The sequence below is a fragment of the Falco punctatus genome (genome assembly GCF_963210335.1).
Source record: "Falco punctatus genome assembly, chromosome: 4".
In the NCBI taxonomy this organism is placed as follows: domain Eukaryota; kingdom Metazoa; phylum Chordata; class Aves; order Falconiformes; family Falconidae; genus Falco; species Falco punctatus.
Genome location: NC_137583.1, coordinates 103,530,256 through 103,552,896, shown reverse-complemented (window position 1 = coordinate 103,552,896; position 22,641 = coordinate 103,530,256). Strand labels below are relative to the sequence as shown.

Below are 22,641 nucleotides of genomic sequence, written 5' to 3'. Positions count from 1 at the left end.
AAATCTTCAGTAATAATATCATGTTGTGCACACAAATATTTAAAGCCACAAAAATATGCTGGGTCAAGAGTGACAGTGCAACAATTTCCAATTTTCCCATTACAAAAAAAAAGTAAACATGAATAAGAGTGACAGTGCAACAATTTCCAATTTTCCCATTACAAAAAAAAAGTAAACATGAATACATAAAAGTAAATACACAAATTATTTAATTTGTTTCTTACTAGAAATTAAGCAAATTAGGTACATTTTTAGAATGAACCACAATTTCCATATTTGTAACATACTCCACTTTCTTGCCCAGTCCAAATGTAAGACACTTAATTCTGTGAAAAAAGTTAAATGGAAGTTGAAAATATATGTATAACATCATTTAAATTAATACTGATATTAAAAAAAAAAAAAAAAACCAAACTGAAATAGAATGAAAGAAATTTGGGAAAAGCGAAAATTCAGAAAAATCTTAGTAAATAAATCTCTACTGATCTCAAGGAATCATATCTATTCTCTTCAGTTTTGTAATTTTCCTTATAATTTTTCATTTAATTGTTAGACAAGTCTGGAAGTCAGCAACAATAATGTAGAAGCAGTAGCTTTTCTTCTATAAAACTATCAAGGATGAAAAATATTGTATTTTCCTTTTCCTTTTCTTCCCCCTCCACACCAGGGAAAAAGTCTTGTTTTTATTTAAAACTGTCATTAGCGAAGAGAAGATACATATGAATGGATCTGAGTGTATGCATTCACTATTTACTACACTGAACGATATTCTTACTGGTTATTGTGAGGCACTGTCACATTAAGCTCAGCACAAAAGGCTTTTATATGCAGGAAGCCAGTAAGAATTCCAGAAGCCTGCACTGCACAGGGATTGCAAAGAGACGTTCTATGACTCTAGTCCTGCAAAGTTCTTCACATGAGCAAGAACTCTGCTGCAAGGACTAAAGTTTCTACTTAGTTTCTACTGCTTCAACATAAAATTAAGCACACTTCATAGACTTCCACAGAACAAGGCCTCAATTTGAAAAAAAGAAGGCTTCCTCATAAATGGCAGTTTTAATATTGTGTCAAGAGGTGACATTAAAACACTTATTGTGAACTACAGCACATTAAGTCGAACTTACCTTTCTGCTAGGCTAGTCAGAGCAAGGAGGGCACCCAAAAGCACATTGCTGTCTCTGGCAGATAACAAATTTACTAAGGTCTGGAAAACGAAACAAAAAACAAGATAAATAAATATAAATTATATGATTTTCTTTTATAACTCAAACATACGTAGAGTTATTTATTGAAAAGTCAAAATTAAGATACCAAACCCTTACACTAAGTCTTAGGTACATCTAAAGTACACATAAATATACACTTAAAGTCTTAGACTACACCCAGTCTTAGGACAAGCAAGGATGTTTCTTCTCAAACTGCAACCGGCATCTCTCCTGACTGCTAAAGCATCTGGTCCAACAATATATCACTGTAAAAATCTGTTCCATGTAAAATGCTTCAGATCTCTAAGTCAAGGCTTACTAAAGCAAAAAGTTAATTTTCAGCTTATATTTAAACAACACGGTATGTAACTCTAAGGCCCTGCATATATTCTGTCAGTGAATCATAGAACCGTTTAGGTTGGAAAAGACCTTTAGAGTCCAGCCATTAACCCAGCAACTGATGTAAATTTCCTATATGTCTAGATTCTCTAAAATAATGTTGTCTGATACTATCCAATATAATTGCCACTGTTTTACTACAGCACAACAGAACCACAAAGCACTACCTATACTGGTCATGATCTCTACTGTTTCTCAGTTTGGCCGCAAATCAGCAAAAAAATCCTTAGACTGGCAGTAATGTATAGCAAGGATGTCTTGGTTGTCACTGTCTAAGTTGATACCGTTTTGTTTAGACACAGAATACTTTATAAGTGAAAAATCATAGCAGAAATTTATTTTTAAAAAACAAATATATATTTATATTAACAAATTATATGAAACAGTTCATATCATAGTAACATGTAGCTCAGGACAGTGTACACATGAGTACTAATTTTTATATGAATTAATTTATTCCAAACATATAAGACCTATTTATCTCAAACAACCAATAACCATGCAGCAGGCCAATTAACTTACATGCAAGAAATAATTTTTATGATACTACTAATACATCGGTAAAACACTGTGGCAGTGTGCTCCTCCCCCCCAGACTTGTTCTTTATTTCCATAACATGCTGAAGTGAATACCACCAGTGGCAGTCCTAACCGATGCAGATGCATCTGAGTCTGATCGTCATGGCTGTATCCAACTCAAAGTGGATTTGGGGGAGACAGATAACAACATGCTAGCCAAGGTCTAATTTGAACAATGCATCCACCTAACAGTGCTAGTCAAGGTCCGACTCAAGCCAAGTTTGAAAGAAGCTAATTTCTGTAGTCGGTATGCAAATATGACGAGTCAATTATCTTACTCCATAAATAGCGGACAGCCCAGAGCCCATTGAACTCTCCTGCACGGCGGTAGGCTGCATGCCAGGATGTCCCCTTGAGTAGAGACACCTCTCAAGGTTACTACTCAAGACTGAGAGATTCCTTGCCACAACAGATTCTTGGTAAGTGATTAACAGCATGATAAACTTTGAAATCTTAGCTAAGTGGTATAAAGGATTGATTGTGCACATATAATCCTTTAGATACAAACCATTGACCAAGTTTGAGAATAAGTCTGGACCTAGCCATGCCTGAAGTCCCCTCTGAGAAGGAGTTTAGAACTCAAGGGGGTCCTTTCTGAACCTCATGACTCAATGGGAGGGTCTCTGAAAGTTTTGCCTAACCCTGTCCTCTGTCCTCAAATGTGCCTTGCCATCAAATCTTGTTAAACCACTGTCACATTTACTATCAAACTCTGTTAAATTGCTGTTTTATACCAACGAACACATTGCTGCACTTCTCTTAGGAGTGATGCATCACTCCATCCACAAAAAACACAGAACTGAGATTGTCTTAGATTACCTTATTTTACAAGCTTGACAAGGTAAGGAATTTACTCCCACCTAGATGAAATCTGAAAAGCAAAAGTCATTTAGTTAAGTAGCTAATTGGTTATAATTAGCAATTTTATAAAGCACTTACTTTATGTGCTCCACTTGCTGTAACCCATTCTCTTTGATCTTTAATACCAGCAAGCTTTTGGAAAATGTCTATGGAACAAAGGAAGTCACACAAATTGAAGCTTTATCACTTAGTATTTTTCATTTTACTATAATAAAGCAAAACACTGGATAAGTTCTTTCAGCCATGACTAGCTCATTTCAATACTCTGATTTCAAGTGCATAGAGGTATTAATTTCTTAAAGAAATATTACTTATGTACAAAACCAAGATGTACTTTTCCACAGCAATTTCAGTATTTACCTGTGTGATAATGCCTGCAATCTAGCAATATCTTACTTAATGACCATCTGAAGTATTTTAAACATTTCAAGCCCCACATAAAAAAAATTAAGCGCCCTTATAATTTATGTTATTAGCTCTAACACTTACATGTCATGTTGACCAACTTGTCCACATTATAGTGCTCTTCTCCATAATCAAGATAGCTGTTTGCTACTGTTTCCATATGCTACAAGTTGGGGGGGGGGGGGGGCGGGGAATAAAGGACACCGTTAAAAAAAAAGTTTTTAATTCATAAACCTAGAGTGTTATGCACAGAAATAGCCTGCAGGTGGCGCGTCTGCTTCACGAAAAAGATAAGCCTGCAACATCCCGCGTACATCTGCTATAAAACTTGTCAGGGAACAGAACTTGGAAGTGTAAGAATTCAAAAAGTAAGTGTAAAATTCCACAACAAGATGATCAGCTGAAGACTACCAAATACAACGACCCTACTTCCAGGGCCAAAACTCCCTTCTTTGCAAGCTGCTAGAGACTGATAAGACTTTTCTGGGAAATCACCACAACACATGGTTTCTACTGTCAAACTTTTCCCTCCGTATCCACCCGCTATAGGCCACCGTTTGGAACAGCCAGATGGATCTTCAGTCCACACAGCTGACAGGCTCAGAGTCTACCAAACCTACACAACTCCAGGGGGGATTTTGGCTTTGGGTTTTGTTTGGGGTTTTTTTGGACATAGCCAACTGGTGGGAAATGCTGGTTAATCTTTTTAAATAAACCTGCTAACCTCCTGGTCAAACATATTTTTCCAGGAAATGGGAATTATCACAAGGATGTAATGTTTCTTAGTACACACGAATCATTATATGATTCTTGGCATTACTTATATATATGTTTTAACATATGGTGGTATTTTGAAATTTCCAGAACGCTGTACAGGGAAACTATAGCGGTTTCAAGCAGATGATACAGGAAGTCCAGAACTACAGGAGCAATGCATAATTTAGAAAGAAAAGTCACATGAGGAGGATACTACTATGCAAATCAATACTGGTAATAACAATTTTATTAGTGTTTTCTACTAAAACACCCTAAAACACTTTAAAATGAGAACTGTTTTTTATCTGAAACTGCCCCAAAAAATGAAAAATATGTTTTTAATGATGTATAAAATGATCTAATGGAGGACTTTAGACTTGTGATTTGGCAAGAAGATTTGGATGCACAATTAATCTTGGAATTACCACCACCTCCAAATTTCTGAGGGATTTTTGAAAACCTCAGCTATAACTTTTTTCAAACTGCATTTCAGAGTGCTGGAAACGCATTTAACACTTATCTTATGTTGCTTCAAAGGACACAAAATATTAAGTTCCCCAGAAGTTCAGAAATCATAAAAATTGCATCTCATGACTTTTAAAACTCTCTATGCCAGCAACACACGCATAGTAAAAATGATTATCAATTACACAAATTGGATTCCCGCCACTGAGGACTTCACTTGCAGATGTTGCCAGCATCTCAGCAGCCCGTTGCACTTTGCAAGCTCCACAAAAAAGTTGGCTAGCATTAATGAGACACTGGAAAACACCAAGCAGTTCCTGTGGGAACTGTATCGATTAGAAACTAATAATCTTTAACTCCTGCAACTTTAGGGACGTTTCAAACGGGTGACTGTCTGACCAAAGGGCTCATAGCACACTATTGGTTCTTTGAAATACAGGTGGTCCATAAATATTAACAATTTATGACTGCATTCTAGAAAGGTACAATTGTTATAAAAAAATGGGGTTTTTTCTAGAAAGAAAACTTGCAACAATTTCAAAGATATTCAAGATATGGTATATCTCACTGATAACTTGGCACTGATAAACAAGTATTAAAAACCCAGGACTAAAGCAGTATTAACACAGAGCAATAACACAGCAGTCAGTTATCAATAATGTTTTATAATGCAAAAGTACTGTAGTCCCCACATTTAAACCTGTTCAACATTTTATCACTATTGCTTTCACCTTTAAAAAGTCAAGGTGACTTTACTCATCTTCCTCCAAAGTCTACAGTTACTTTTGACTGAACCAATTGTGCTGACTTTTCTCATCCTCCCACTTCAGGAAGCATTTGTTAAGCTTCCTAAAACTCCTGGGTTAATGCTGCTAGATTATAAGGACAGTTGCTTTGCACACTAGTGAAAAAAACCACACCAACTGCTTATGTGGAAACAGGAACAGTCTCGCTTCTTTCCATAAACCAATAATATATGTATACTGCTTTTTACAGTGTATTTCATTCTAATCGTAATTAACTGACATACAACATAATGGACAAAGCTACTGTGAGGAACTCTACCTGAGCTAGGTTTTCAATCCCACCCAAGCTGTGGAGCATTTCCTAAAAGAAAATTTAAAAAAAAATGAGTCAAAATACAGAAAACATTAGAATGAGAGAACACTAGAATATAAACGCTTGGTTTGTCATGCATGTTGAGAAACCTTAACTCCAGTGGTTGAAGTCAATGGATTCTGGAGATGCTTAGCACCTTCAGAGTTCAGAATTACTTATAATAAGTAAACCAACAAAAACACAGAAGTGAAATATTAGAGGTTTTAAAACTGGAAAAATGGTATAAACTTTGGTACACAGAAAAGAAATACACAAAACCAAGTATCTTACCAGATGTCTGAGGCTTAGTGCTATGAATAACAACTATACAAGCAGAATAAAATTAAAAGCTAGCTGTTTGTAGTTCAGAGCATTGGGCTGCTAGGAGGAATAGGCAGCTTTCAGTTTTCTTCAATTATTACATTATGGGGATTTTACATATCTATAGGGTAAAGTCAAGTACAGAGTCTAAGGCTCAAAGCAAAGCCATCTGTTACAGAGATTTAAAAGTTCTTCATTAAGATTAGCAGCAGATGCTACATAGGAAATAGCAGAAATAGAGCAAGTTGTGCAGTAACAGTGCAAAGTCACTCTTGGAATCTGGTTCTTTGCAAATCACATCTTCACATACAGAAATATAGGTCCATACATACATATATTAAGTATGCATCCATAAGAACGCTCGTTTTTATACACATGCACTAATATATCTCATAGGCATGATGCTTATATGCATTCTTTCATCCAAGCAATAAACAGTATTTTGACATACTGACCTGATAGCATGGATCCCTTATTAATAATCTCAGGCAGATTAACACTCTGAGAAAATGGATGGAAGAAGCTTGATTAACCCACTCCCTGTAAAAGAAATATGCAAATCATAAATCAAATACAGAAAAAAAAAAGTGTTAAAACACTTGGATTCAGTAATCAATCGACTAGAGGATTAGTGACCTACAACAGCTGTACAGCATACTATACTATAGGACTTCTAACACCATTTATATTCAAACACAGTAACAGCTTTAAATTAATTTATTTAATTATATGAATATTGCCAGTCATCACTTAGTACGACCAAATTGATCCAGGAAAATACATGCTATCTCTAAGCATAAACTGATCATGCCTTGATATAAACTTATTTTAAATGTTTCGATATAGGCCCAAAGGGGCAAAATCACTCAGAAACCACATATCAAACTTCAGGGCACAAAATACACTTACATAAAAATATGGGTGCTACAGAAGTAAAAATAACTAAACCTAAAATAAATTTTTGAATTACCATAATCTATTTTGGCTTTTAAAAACTGTAATACTGTTAGTCCTTGGAATAATTTGTTATTTAGTTTAAATGTTGTTGATATTGGATTATACTTCCAAACAGAACTGCCTCTTAGGTATTTCTCCCCACAATTCCCCAGCACAAGGCTTGGTAGAAAACACAATTCAGATTTGCACAAAGCATTCAGGGACAGTAATCCAGCATAAAATACCAGTAATGGAATCACTATTTCCTTTGTCTGTTGAAGGTATATATACACACCCATTTTCCTATTTAAATTAAATCTAAAATTGGACATTTTTATGGTGGTTTTGTTGTTATTTAACTGAGAGGACAGAATCTGCAATATCTGGGCAAGTTTCCAAGGAATGGAAGTAGTCCATGGGACGTGGCAGTTCTCTTCCCTTTTTATCATTTGCAGTTGGGAAAGACGCCAGCAGCTAAAAATGTTTTGATAAAAATAAGTGTTTTACAAATAGATACTAACAAAATCTCAGCCCTTCTGTGCCAATATTCTGCCCAAAGTAATACTGTTTTTCATTATGATTCCATAATTGGCCACTTCAGAATGGCACAACACTTTCATGGAAAGAAAACAGCAACCATATACCTGTATGCAAAATCTGCAGGTCAGATTTTAGGGTAGTCTGAAGATCATTACCACAGTAGTTCAACAACGTTATTCTTTCAAAAAGCTTTGACTCTTGACAGAAGTTAGTTTCTTTAATGGAGCAATGTATTTGTAACATTTCCAAGCTGGAACAGTAATTCTCTGAGGCTGGTTAACATCTGAGAGCCTATTCTACTTTAGTTACATTTACAATACACATTACTAGATACCCTAGTGTATATCTAGCATATGCCAGCAGGATTTTTACTGCCTGCCTGGCTATACTCCTTATCCGAACTACTTAAGCTAAGCTGACCACAGCTTTCTTGTCAACGGAACTACCTCCAGTCAGGACTTCTGCTGACACAGTGACACCAGTAAATGAGTGTGATTTTCTTCTTGCATCCCAATCAACATAGTTATGCCAGCAGAAGTTTGTAATGCAAATCTAGGTGACAGTTTCTAAGCCCCTGACACAATGGCCGTAGTTCCAAAGAGAGGACATCATCGCAGTCACAGTGAAATATTTACAAAGGGCAACTAAATCACATTTGTAACTGCATTTACCTTATGGGATTTACGTACCTACCAAAATATGCTTGTTTCATTAACCTTACCTGGGTGCTATAATTTTTCATAGAAGAGGATAGTTTTGCTATATTGTCATCAACAATGACAACAAGTACCAAAGAAAACAAAACCCACAATATAATCTAGGTACACCACAATGTATGAATAGAATTTGGGAAGACACAATGTTAACTATTCTTAGATTTTTGGCAAATTAAGCTGAGCCACTGACATCCCACTGTGGGTACTGAAAAGATAAAAGTTCTTCTGCAAAAAGGAGGTACCAGATTTAGAAATCACTTAAATGATCTGTCTTGAATTCACTGTTATTTAATCCAAGATGAGATCCCTAGTTCCCTAATTAGTTCTGAAAAAGGGTCTAAGCAAACCCTTAAAAATGTGATTTTTTTAGGTTCTTCTGTAAATTCTAGCAGTTACACATTAATACCTTTAAATGATCTGGAATTCTTTCTTTAAGCTTCTGTACCACTTAAGATTTTTACAGAAAACGTACTTGGGCTTTAAAAAGGAAAAATACAACACGCTGCAGTGATATATAGTAAAAGAAATTCTGAAAAAAGTGTTATTTTTTTCAGAAAATATTTCTCTGACTCCCCTGGTTTTTTAAGGTCTTGGACTTCTCCCTTGCTCAAATAAGAAAGGGTTTTCCCCTTCTAATCCTGTTATACACATAAATACAAATACATATGAACAGTAGCATAAATTCCTCTGAATGTTATGAAAGTCACTGACATTTCTATAAGAAAGTGACAGTCCATAAAACACAAATAAAATCAGTAAAATAAAAATGAGATTAGAAAAGTGAACCATAGATTACAGATACAGACAAATGATCAAGGACACATAGCAGCTATTAGAATTTTGGTCATCCAGTTTTCATCACATACCCAGTCTTTCCTTTTTCCATCCCACTAACCTGAGCATTCAGTCTTCAAAGCCAATACAGAAGTGATTGTTAGAAATTGAGATTATGCAGAGATGTGAAACTACTGGGTTCCACACAGAGGTCTATTGTTGAAATAATATGAAATACTATCCATGCATCCTAGTTCTTCGCTTAAGGCAAGAAAGAGTGACCCTCCTTGGATATGAATATGTTCAACATACTGACCTGCAGGTAAGTCTCTTCTTAACTAAAGCTGTAAAGATCTCTTGAAACAGCTTATGTTTGGGATGTTTGCTAAAATTTCTCTCATTCTTGTAGGTCACACTAATGAGGGGGGAAGAAGAAAAATGCTGAATTGCTGATTATCTTGCCACAAGATAATTTTGGATTGCCAAAACTTAACATTAGCAAGAAAAATTAAGAAATGTCATATTAGCAATTACTATGGAATAACACAATTCAGATTTCCAGACATTTATCAGTATGGAAGAACAATCTGTCTCATATATAATTTGAGACTACTATAATGGTCTAATATAAGCTTTCCAAATAAAGAAAACATTACTTTATTTAAATTTACTATATTAATTCTCAAGAGTGCACTCCGCAGAGTGGGAGCCTGCATGTGAAACTTACAAAAGCAGGAACATTCACAGATTTAGAAAGTTAATAATATATAATTCATATCTCAGATAGTGCGTTAACACAAAAGCACACGTAACAGATATAAGCACAAACATAAATGCCTTCAACACCTCAGCATGTTTTAGATATATAAAGATGTTCAGAGATACACAACACAGTGTCATCATACTAGCTTCTTTCTTTTTTTACCTAAAGTTTTCAAGCTCAGCAGCTTCTACTGATTCTTGCCATTGACCATGGGCATTTTGTTCACTGCTTTTGACATTTTGCCAAGCTCTTGTCACAGTGGTTTGACCACTTCCAAAATGTATAGCTGGAAGCTGCATAGGAAGGGGATAGTATTAATAAGGCAAGCACTGCATTTTACGTTATCAAGCAAGAGTACCTTTTCTCAAGTTCTGACTTGAACTTTGGACCTATAACTTGCCATTATAAAATACACACACCCCAAATAAAACAAAACTGATGCAAAGCACAGCTGGAAGACAAGTACATGGAGATGTATAAATTGTGAAGAACAGCACCTTTTTAAAATTTGTGATAGTAAAGCTCAATAGAATCTGCAACACTCATTATCTATGCTCCTTACCTCTCCTACTTCTAAAATTAGAGACTTCATATTCCTTTTAGGTTGTAGAACTCAGATGTTTCAACTTTCTGCTCAGAAGCAATTCCATGCCTCTATCCCAGAAGGGAGTGCATAACTCCTACCTCACATGGATGAATCCCTAAGTCATTTTGTCATACCTTTTTACAGAACAGAAAGGGAGAAAATCTTCTGGCATTCCAAAGACTCACACCCATCATCATGTGTTGGTTTTCTTTGCTTCAAATGGCAAATACAAGATTCACTAAGTGAGTAGTTGAGGTGAAGATTTTACCGTGTCCTGTAACTTTAATTTAATGCATTGATATGTATGCCTTGAAAGTTTTTAGATGAACTGTTATTCTCCAAACACAAATTGTTATGGTTAAAACACTGATCATCTTTTGTATTCTTTACCACTCTTCATCGTGTTGTAACTAATACATCTCTAAGCCTACCTTCTCGTGACATTGTGGAAGGGCATGAAAGAAAAACAAATCTGTTAGGCTACTTGACTATATGCAACAATAGCTGGATGCTCAAGATATAAAACAAACCAATTTTTTTCCTGTTAAAATAAAAATTACAGCAGAGTAGTATGGAAAGTTGGTCTGTTTCATTCTTTCACCCTTTCTAAATGGGATTTGTCCCACAAAGTGGCAAAGATTGCCAGGAGAAAAAAATAAAAAGATATCCACTACACAAGATTTTGCTAACATTTAATCATAATAGAACACAATATCCTAAGCATCTGCCACAAACCATACTCACTATTACTTACAATTATACAATTCTACAGTGTGTTAAATAACAGTTGTTGAAAAATACCTGTCGGTTCCTTGACTGAACATTTAAGAGAGACTGAAGTCTTTTAAGATCAGAATAATCCCTAGGATAAAACACAATAGCATAAATGTGTGTGTTAATAGTTACATAAAAGTACTTCTACAAGATTAAAAAAGGTCAACAAGAAACAATGCCACTGACAGAAAATAAAGTTTTCTAGTGTTGCCTAATGTCCCCATTTTGCATACAGAAGAATTTATAGCTTCCCCAGAATGCTTTAAATCAACAAAGGTGTAAATAAACTTTGTGACCAGAGTAACAGTTGTCATGTTTATATTGCATTTCAAATTAAAGCACTCCGCTTTGGCAGTCAGTGCAAATTCCACATGGGTCCTGCTGAAGTTCAAAGAAAGATGTCAGATACTATACCTCATAGAGATCCCATGAGGTTTTTTGTCTGTTGCTTTTTCTGTGCTCTTCAATTTTTTGTCCTGATCAGGCATTGCGTATCACTATTATCACATAGCTAAAAACTCATTTCCTTAAAAATAAAGTAGATAGAGTTAAATCATTGCAGCAAAAGCAACACATGTTTACTTACAGAACCAACTGATACAACTGTTAGGAAAAAAAAAGAGCAGCTTTACCATTTTCTCAACATGAACCCTTGGGCATTATATGAGGATATCCTTCAGAATTCCAGATATTAACAAGAAAGTAATTAACCTAACATACAGAAACCTTGATTTCCCAAGACATGAGTAGGTAACATTGGCGCTTGCTATCACACATATTTTTTTATTAGGATATTTCCTCTTCTTGCTTCTTATTACCATTATTTCTCACTGTGGATTGGCTATTTATGTTACAGCAGTGCAGAAGCTGACATCAAGATTGTATCCTACAATCTGTTGTCTAGACAACAGAGAATATAATAGTTTTATCATCTACATAAACAAGACAGATGAAGGGTTAGAAAAAGGATGTATCTGACAAATAAATGAGACTCATACATCATTCAGTCTATCAAAGAATCACAGTAATCTTCAGTAGTTTGGAATGTGGGTCTTCTGAATTTCCTTATATAAGGAAATATATATATATATATATAAGGCCGAACGCCTTATATCAATAGTGCCCAGCTTTTCATGCAGTAGGACACACAGCTTATTTCCACAGATGAGCAGAGCTGTACAGCCCAGCTTCATCAGGGCCATTACCACATATTAGATCCACTGCAGACAAATATCCAGCCTGTAGGTCTGACTTCCCACAAAAGCCCACAGCTTGTTGCTTGCATAGTATACAACACTTGTTCACTGAAAAATCTTACAAAACCCCGGAAAGAGACAGAAATACATAGAAAGAGGATAGTCAAGAGAAATCTCTTGCTGCCACAAAAGCAATTACATTGATGCAGATCTTGCTGAGTGACAAAAAGGCTGGGGCTGAAGAATTATCCCTGAGAACTGCATACACCTGTAGCATATTGGTAGAGCACCTCTGATTTAAAAAATGAGGATATAATACCACTGTCTGATCCTTTTTGCCCATTTTACTATTTACTAAATATGGACCATTAATAGGATTTTCCATATAAAATATGATAACCCCTTTTTTCTGTGCAGTGTAGAATTTCTCTGCTACTGATTTTTATTCCTCTTCCTTGTAAAGGAAAAGAAGAAAACGTGGCAGGAAACAAAAGCATTGTGAACTACCAGAAGCTGCTGCTTCCCAACTGAAAAGCAGTTGTTTTCCCAAATACGCATTCTCCAATCAGACACAGAACTACCCAAAATGCAGCTGTTAACAGGATGAACTCCTGCACTGTATTAACCCACTCTGGTACGTGGCCTGTAAGCCCAGTTCTCTATTTCTATTCTTTGGAACATGTCTCTATCTTACCACCAGTCCCGCCCCAGAGAATGACTGATCTGGATCCCCCAAAAAATTCCTCCTCTCTTCTCCATGCATTCACTCAACAGGGTTATTAAAAAACACCTCAGAACACTTCTGTTTACCTGTTATTACCAGGGAATTAATATAAACAGGATCCGTTCTACCAGTCAGCAGGCAAAATTCCCGAATTTAGAATAAACCAAATTAAGCTAGTTCAACTGAACTTTAACTTCAAAAGCAGTAAAAGTTAAGAGAAGCTATGTGCATTGCGAAACGTCTTTAAGAATCCTCATGAGTAAGAATTTCCATGTAGCTTTAGTGATATTTGTATTCCTATCCTCTCCCCAGTATCCCAATCCATTTGGCAGATTACTGAGGTATGACACAACGCAATCACTACCTCACATTTGCACAGTAAGAAAAACTGTGAAACTTACAAATTATCAACCTGCTCACAAGTACGTGTTTACAAAGAACAGATATCAACTGCCTACAGAATCACCAAACAAACGACACACACAACAACTGGTCCATGAGCAAATACCACTAAATTTTAAAATTTTCAGCATCCCATTTAAAAAAAGTAATCCTTCGGTTAAACCTCTAAAACCATAAACAGGAGGGTTCCTAGTATGGCTAGGATTTCATCTGAAATTATTAGGTCTTTGGGATTATTTACAAAATCTTACAATTGTAGACCAACTTTGCTTTCTGGCTGCCAGTCCAATGCCTTTGCTGTTTGTGGTACCTTAGTAAAGAGGAAACAGAGTAACAGGTGACTAACATTTTAACAGTTCATTACCATTACAGATCCAAATGTCCCTGTACAAAACTGAACCTGACAAACATCAACCCAAATTCCCTTCACAGCCGTCTGAGAATGGAGGGATGGAGGGATGTAGCTCACCCAAGGATGCAGCCCCAAGAAATTCTTTACTGTGAGGGTGGTGAGGCACTAGAACAGGTTGCCCAGAGCAGCTGTGGATGCCCCATCCCTGGAAGTGTTCCAGGCCAGGCTGGATGGGGCTTCGAGCAACCTGGTCTAGTGGGAAGTGTCCCTACCCATGGCAGGGGGGTTGGAACTGGGTGATCTTTAAGGTCTCTTCCAAAACACAAACCGGTTCTGTGACTCGCCCTGAGGTTACCTCCCGGTTCCCTAGAGGCCACTAAACCAGCACAAGTCAGCAAGCACTTCAACAGAAAGAGGCCTGCCCTGCCCACAAACTGACCCGTGCACAACCTCTTTGGTCTGTCAGCACAGCATCACCACAGACACACAGCTCACTGGATTGGGAAGCCTGATACAGGTTACAAATAATCTCCCCTACTTTAACCCTGATTACCTTATAGCTTGTCCCCAAGTACTTCTGCTGTACAAGGACAGGGACAATATGCAGAAAGGTGCATTTATCCATGCAGCTTAAACTGTTGTGCACTTCAGCTTTACTACACAGATAAACCGATTAATTAAGAGCCAGCTGCCAGTGAAAATGGCAAATCCCTCCCTTCCCAACCTAAGCCGCTCCGCTCCACTTCTCGGCTGATCTGACCCAAACCCAAGCCAGTTTAGAGAGTTAAAAAGGCAGAAAACAGTTTGTCTCCCTTCGTATATTTAGTTTTCAACCAGTTTAGCTCACTGTTAGTGTCCTGATGATTATCTCTGCTGACAAGGCAGGGGGCAGGAATGCCCAGCTGTAAACAGAGGGAGAAGAGCAGAGAACCCTTTCATCAGTAGCCAGTCGTTAAATCAGGTAGGTGTGTTAGCACCACAGCCCAAGTGAGGGGTAGACAAAAGGAAACCACCCCCTGCTTTCCTTATATCATCAGCCTGAGAGAAGCCTGACATGAAATATTTTCTTACCTATTCTCACAGTTATTTGACTTCCTTGAAATCACTGAGTAAGTTCCCGCCTCTGTGTTTCTTCTTTACTCATGCCAGCAGAAATTTCCATGGAGCCAGGCTATTAACTGTCCTCATAACTATCCCCCAGCTATTAAGCCAGCCATGAGTAATGTATAAGAAACAAACCAAACACCACTCACATTTCACTTAGGCTGTGCCAGGAGAAGATTGAGATCAGACAACTCTTTAAAAGAACAGAAACACATTCAAAGGAAAATATCTTTACAGCATAGAGGCTTATACAATTCCATTTGAAAAAAAGAAATAAGAGCAATAGTAACCAATTAATTTTAACTGGGGATAATTAAATTTAATTAGTTAATTACGTAGGAAGAGAGGTGCGTTCTGATAGTGCTCTTGAGCAGAATAAGACAAGAAACGCTCCAAGAACCCTGTCAGAAATTAAGGAATTCACATGATGAGAAACAGAAGAAAAAGGAATTGCCACCCCAGACTTGATCTGTGGCCCAGGCTATGTCTCAGATAACACAAGCACACAAAACTTCAGGTGGAAACAAACTCCAAAATAAAAACACAAAGACATGTTGGAGAAGAAATCTACCTCCACTAACTACAGTGTATTGGTTAGAAATTCTCTTAAACAAAAGTATGTCTTACATTCTTACAATATTTATTAGCAATTACTACTGGACACGGGTCACTTGTAAGCCTGATTTACCCTTGAACTCCTTTCTTAATCCAGTGGCTGAGTTCCACTATCTAATTATACACAGAATGTTAACTGGCTTAAGGTGGATAAAAAAGCAGCAGATATGCTATATCTTGGCTTTAATAAGAATTCTGATGCTGGTGATAGATAGGAATGTATCTAATACCAGCATCAGAATTCTCATTAAGCCAGGTACGAGGTCAGATGAAAATTCACTCCTTAAAAGAGAAATTATCAATATATTATTGTCAAAATAGATATGCATTTCAAATACAGTGAAAATTACGGCAAAGGAAGCATCAAAGATGATGAGAAGTTCCCAAAAGGTACTTTTCCTTCTCCAGTCTGATGAAACCAAAGGAACCCTGGACTGCTTCCCCTCTTGTTCTCAGAGAGCACGGCAGTCACAAGGATGGATGGGTCATCACCGGTAACAGCCCGTGTCTAAGAAATTGTACCGATGAATGCCTACAATGTTTGAAAAATATTTCTCACACATTTTATTGCCTGAATCAATATGAAAATCTACATGCTTTCTATACACAAAAAATTCCACATGCATGTATTTTTCTCAATTTTTACTTTGTTTAATAACTTCTTTAAAGGTTCTGTAAAGATAAACTGGGATCCAGTATAAGGTTCCTGTTTTCCTAACAAATCAAAATACTCAGTCCACTGCTGGTTTGGGGTTGTTTTTTATTTGTTTGTTTGTTTTTACTCACACTACTCCAGTTCTAGCGGAGCCATAAATGGCCAGGCCTATTCTCAGATTCCTGAATCCATGCAACACGAGTCGCTGGGCTATTTTCCAGATCCTAACTTTTATCTGTAAGAGTCTGCCTAAAAAAAAAAAAAAAAAAAAAAAAAATTCTGAGGACTAGTGAGCAGCTCTGTATCGACTCAAGAATAATACGTAGCTCCGTGAAATTCACCCTCTCTGCCCTTGCTACCAGGCAGGCCTTTTTAGGGAATTGCAGTGCTGGACTTGGAACCTCTGGGAGCCATGATTGCTTCATGCCTTCTGAATGCCTGGAGCTGGTATAGGTGCGGGGCTGGGGAAGATGTCATTAGGAGGAATGGGGGGTGATGGGGACAAAGTAACCCTTGTTTTAGCGTCATGGCTTCTGGTTTGTCAGGTGAGATCGTGGCCGAGGCGCCGTGGGGCTGGCAGGCAGCACGCCGCCCCAGCCGGGCTTCGCTTCATAAGCACACATATTCCTTGGAGCTTTCACGTCATATTCATGACCACGCACAGACCTGCCTCAGCACTTGGTTATTTTTTTCAAGTTTTATACCAAGATGCACGTTTACATACATCCCTAAACAGTAAACGCTCTCTTTAGACTTTTTCAGCGTCAGCTTGGAGGGAAAGGTTTCAAAGTGACTTAATTACACCACGGCTGGAGTACGCGATCCTCCAGTGACAGAACCGTGACGCGACCAGAAGGCAGCAGCCTAATTCGGTTCCCTCCTTCGTCCCCTCCCCACGGCCGCCCTCGACCCCGCCGCAGCGGGTGAACCATCCGCCGTGGGGGCAGCGAGCCCTTCCCAGGGCTGGGCGCGGGGGAGCGGAGCGGGCTGGGCTGGGCTGGGCGGGCGGCGCTCCCGCCCCACCGCCCCCTCCGAGAGCTGCGCCCACCGGGCCCCACGCGTGCCCCCTACTCACGCCGCGGCGCGAGCTCTCCCCCGCTGCCGCGTCCGCCTCCGGCGATGCTCCGCGGCGCTCCGCCGGGAACGGAACCCCTTCCCCGCGGCCAATCGCGTCCCACCTTCTTCCACGGAGCCGTGCTCGCCAGCCAACGGCAAGCCGCCGCGGACCGCACTGCCCCAGCAGCCCAGCGACCGCCGCCGCCGCGGACCGTTGCCATGGGCACGGGGACGCCGGCGCCGCCCGCCCCCACCGCGGCATAAAACCAGGAAAAGCCTTAGCATAGTTCAGTAGATTTTTTTATTGCTTTTACCAACTTTCTGAAACGTTACAAAAGATAATTTTATTCTAGCAGTAATTAAAACAACAAAGGCTGGATCTTTCACGTTAAAGACAAGTCTGAGGGTTGTGTGTTTCCTGTATAAACTGAATATTGATTCTACATTTGGAATAATGTTTCACTGGCTTTGGATTTTGTTATAAAGTAAGAAAAACATCATTGTAATTAGAAAAGCAGTCATAAAAAATTCGAACCGTAGAGCATGTAATCACATTTCAAATAATCAGTATTAAAATCAAAACTGCAGTTCAGCTACAGACACTGAACCCTGGAAGACACCTTTGCACAGGAGTATCAGCAACAATAGAAAGAAAATGATTATAAATTATGTGTCTTGCCAATAAAATCGTTTAGAAAAGTACTGACTTTCAAATTCATTTTTCCAAATAAATGTTAACAGATACTAAATTCAATATGAAAGTGTCTTCAGATTAACTTCAATGCCAACTACGAAGTCTTGTAAGTTTTCAATAAAAACGTTACAAAATAAAAGACTTAAAATTACTAAGCAATTTGCTTTATTCATAGCACTACTTTTATGCTGACTCAAAGCTGTGCACCTCTAGTCTTAAAATCTGCCATAAAATAAATTACTGTTGGTACAAACAAAGTGCTTCACACATTTGTACTGTACTCAATAATTAATTTGACCTAGATGAGTAATTAAAACATTACTAATCATACAAAGCAACAAGAAAACCAAGATCATTGCGGTGCTCATCTAACAGACTACATTTGTGAACTGAAAATCATGAACCGTTTCTTTTATGATTTACAGAACCTATGTAACAAGACAACCCTTTAAACCGGCGCAGGCACTGCAACATCCCACCCATGATACAAATAAATTTTACAGCCTGTCGAACCTGCCTTTGCAAAGGGCACAAATTAGGGAAGCTATCATGTAAAGACAGAGATGTAGGTGAAGCAAATGGTAACCTACGTGAGAACTTTCATTAAATGTAGAAAATAAATGGCCAAGACATTTGGTTGAAAATCCCCTACCAGGGCACCGAATTCTACCCCAACAGGTTTTATGATGACAAACTTGGCAATTTGGAACATTTCACTGAACAATCACATGAGATATTACATTATAGCTGCAAGATTAATCTAGGAAGGTTTTATTACTTGGGCATGTGTAAACAGAATTAAAAGTGTGTCATTGTAATACATATGAAAATACTAAGAATGAGTTTTGTAGAATATAATTTAAACACGAAACTGCATTAAGTGAAATATTTTAGATGATAATTTAAATGGAGTGGTCAAAATTAAGACCTACACTTTATGTAAACATTCATATTTATAAATAAATTAGAAAAAGAAAAAAAAGGGGGGGCAGGGAAGAAGAAAAGAAGAAAAAAAACAAAGGAAAAAAAAAAAAAAAAAAAGAGGGGACTTCCTGAGGTGGCTCTGCAGCCAGATACACAGTAGCACTAAGCTCCATTCCGGGAAACTAAGGCATCTAAAAAGTGCAGGGCCGTTTATTTTCCTCTAACTGTTGGAATGGAAATACATTGGCGTAGTTTTTACAGGGTTTAACCCCTATGAAAAAAAAATGAGTGCACAGCAATTATCACTGCTCTTTCGCATCCATTAAGGCAAATCGTGTATCTACATACAGTAAACTACATCCTTAGCCGTTTTACTTTAATACTCTGTGATTTTTAAAGCAGAGAAGGTGTAAAATGAGCAGCAGATCACTTAACTATAGATTATCAATGGGCTTTTAGGTACTTAATACCAGACCTTCACCTATTCATATGGGGAAAAAGGGCAAGCCTAACATGCTACTGACCACGAACACTGGAACTAAAGGTCACTGTAAACTGCTTTGCAAGTCATGGTATTTATGGCATCAATTAGAATACCTACACAATTACAATTGAATAAATACTGTGATTAGATTTGTGGGGCTTCGGTTTTGTTTCCTTTCAGCTTTACTAGAAAAAATATCCACTTCCTGTAGTATCAACCAAAAGGTAACCCTTCCAAAGGAGAAGCCAGATACAAGGTGTGCAGCACTAGGGAACCCTGATTTCAAGCATTAACGAGTTTAAAATCTAAGAGGCATAAAGTAATTTTGGGGGGTTTTGGAAACTGTGGCAGGACTGTGAACATAAGCATAAAATACTACTGGGAAGACTAGTACAGAAGTAGCGTGTTGCGGATAACACTATGTAAACTGCCCAAAATATCTTCCCTCTGATTCAGCAAGAGCTATTTAGTAGTCAACAACTGACCTGCAGATGCATACTTACTTTTTTTTTTTTTTTTTTCTTTAAGTAATACAGAAAGCTTTGGGAAAACATCTGCTATCATTTCATTGTGTCTCAGTTTGACTGGAGGGAAAACACAGGTATTTTCTGAAAGAGCACGTTCTCAAGCTAAGGCACAAGCTACACTATTACCTAAGAATAAAGGAACATCTCCGCAGGTCACTACACAGTACTGGTCACACTGACAATGCAGACCTCACCAACTGTGCCACTGACCCGAGCCTTTTTATGACAGCTTGGATACCATTATTTGTATTGCTGTACACTATGCTTTACTTTCTTTAAATTGACTTTTCAGAATTCAGCCAAATGAGAAAGGGGCAGAAAAAACCAAAAGCCACATTATTTAATTACATTACATTTAAAGGGAACAGTAACAGTCTAGGTAATTTGAATGCTATTTTAAAATGTTTCTAATTTATTCCCACTGATTGCTTTGTTTTTGTAATATACAATTACCTTCTCACCAAGTGACACTTGGCTGAAGAGCACCAAAATTCCACCTTAAAGGGTATTTTCAGATGAACTCTGCCCTCCTCCAGAATCAGCTCCTTTTGCAGTCCCAACTCTGCTAAAAGCAGAATTAAGCAAAGAGCATCTTCTAATTTTAAATGAGCACAGATTCTAATTAAAGCCATTTTAGTATATCCAGAAAGGGCTAGTGGCAATTCAGAACGTAAAGAGACCATTTCAGAAATTAAAGCCAAAAACCAAGGCATAAGGCAAAAAGACATTAATAATGGAAATTGCGCTGGTAAGTGATCAAGTGATCAAGATTTTAATTTATAGATAAAATTCTCATTATTTCAAATATTATAATGCTAAACACTAGAAGTTGAAAATGTAACTACAATAAATGCACTGACTTTACTTTAATAAATGAATATTTACTTTTTTAATCATCTTAAATGATAAAAATTTATGCTAATCAAAATAAATAAAATGTTTAAAAATAAGTTGGTGTGCTATCATATATGCCCTTTACAATGGAGAGGATCAGAACTGTACACACAAATACCACAAGCAATTTGTAATCCATAAAATAATACTGATCATAAACCTATTACAGAAATAAACTACAGCTAATTTAATCAAATACGCAGTACATCTAAAAAATAATTAAGCGAGGAATACAGTTGATGAGGGCATGAAATACTCTGAAGTTTCAGTCTTAGAGCTGAGTAAATCAGACTCTGCAAGTCAATAGAAAAGTGTAAGTAAAAAACAGGAACAGAAAGAATTCCAGAGTATAGTGTGGCAAGTGTGTTTCACTTCCTAGAGACCGGCTGTCTGTAAATCCAATGCATATTGTGTAAACATGAAAGTGTCCAGAATGGCAAATACTGATTTGGGACTATAACTACAATTACTGTACTCATATTGCTACTGAACAATAATGAAAACTCAAGAGTGAATTTGGAAAAAAAAAAATTATATATAAAAAGGTAGCAGAACCAGGTATTCATGTGTATTTTAAGGATGAACTCGCCACCTGACTTACGGCTCTAGGCCACTTCTTTAAAATAGGAGAGACAGAATCCAGAAAACACTAGCATGTAGTGGAGACATAAAACACAGTAGTTCTTGTCAACAGCACATCGATATTTGTTCTATGAAATCACAAAAAAGTATACCCTGCAAAAACAAGCAGTAATTGCCTGCATGGAAAACAAACTTCTGTAGCGCACATTATAAACAGAGGTATTGTAAAATTTTAAGCAATGTGGACCAGTAATCATCAGCAAAAGCTGATTGAACTTTTATGCACATATTGATTATTGAAAATATGTATTCATTGCAAACTTCCTATTTAAAAATGAAAATAAATTTTAGAATAAAATAAATAGCTGAAGTGTGATTACCACTCATCTTATCTGTAGGAAAATCTCTCATTATGCAAGCATATCTACAGTGCCCTAAACAATGGCAGAATTAAATACATGTCGCTCCTTAAACTGGAAATCACACTTCCATGGTATAATATCCTACAGTGATATATATATACACACACACAAATAAACATAACTGCCCTTGGTTCAGTTCTATAAAGATGTTTCAGCATCCACGTATTTCACAACAGGTGACTCTTCCACATTTATTTTCACACTTTCTGGTTTTTCAGGGCTGTTTGAAAGCAAAGAGGAACATGTAAGGTTTGATTCACTTTAGTAAAGGTTAACTAAAAGATTTCATACTTCACAGTACATAATACTAATAAACAGTATTCACAGGAATGGTTCACGCTTAAGGGAGAAAACACCAATACCTCATCTATAAACACCACCTTCCAGTCCCACTGCTTTTATTGATTCTATTGATTTTAAATTGTTCTGCAGAACATCATTTGGAAGAAAAAAGAAAACATAACAAAAACAAAACCCACAAAATGTCTCGTTAAAAATACTCAAAATTACATAATAAGCAATATTACTAATACTGCTTAACTATTGGGCAGGGAAACAATTTTGTTCACAATACAAGACTGCGAAAATATTTCAGTCTTTTCATAACGGGAACCACACCTGTAACAACAGTAGAGGACAATCAGAAATCTGTGTGTAAGTGTCCATTCAACCTAAAGACAATGAATGGGCTGGCTGCACCTGAACAGCTGACACTCTCAGGGACAGACACTGAACAGTGGCTTATCCAAGGACAGAAAGGAATGTCCCAGGATTACAGGGCACTTGTGCGTATAAAAGGGAGGATTCCCTAGGCATGAATTTTAGAAGAGAG

General features: G+C 37.3%; 2 protein-coding genes across 11 annotated transcripts in view; both read right to left on the bottom strand.

Moving 5' to 3' along the window:
- Positions 1-17,466, bottom strand: part of NEK10 (NIMA related kinase 10) — a 115,244-nt gene extending 97,778 nt beyond the window's left edge. For all 6 annotated transcript variants that reach the window (XM_080385815.1, XM_080385810.1, XM_080385811.1 and 3 more), the window contains exons 1-9: positions 11,593-17,466; positions 11,206-11,266; positions 9,981-10,111; positions 9,372-9,470; positions 6,545-6,629; positions 5,736-5,777; positions 3,534-3,612; positions 3,123-3,190; positions 1,125-1,204 (exon numbers count right to left, since the gene is read on the bottom strand). In XM_080385815.1, the coding sequence (XP_080241941.1) occupies positions 1,125-1,204; positions 3,123-3,190; positions 3,534-3,612; positions 5,736-5,777; positions 6,545-6,629; positions 9,372-9,470; positions 9,981-10,111; positions 11,206-11,266; positions 11,593-11,666 (719 nt within the window). In that variant the 5' untranslated portion in view covers positions 11,667-17,466. The remainder of the gene's footprint in view (positions 1-1,124; positions 1,205-3,122; positions 3,191-3,533; positions 3,613-5,735; positions 5,778-6,544; positions 6,630-9,371; positions 9,471-9,980; positions 10,112-11,205; positions 11,267-11,592) is intronic.
- Positions 17,467-17,564: 98 nt separating this feature from the next.
- The window catches only part of SLC4A7 (solute carrier family 4 member 7), a 97,625-nt gene continuing 92,548 nt past the window's right edge, over positions 17,565-22,641 (bottom strand). For all 5 annotated transcript variants that reach the window (XM_080385809.1, XM_080385805.1, XM_080385806.1 and 2 more), the window contains one exon: positions 17,565-22,029. In XM_080385809.1, the coding sequence (XP_080241935.1) occupies positions 21,948-22,029 (82 nt within the window). In that variant the 3' untranslated portion in view covers positions 17,565-21,947. The remainder of the gene's footprint in view (positions 22,030-22,641) is intronic.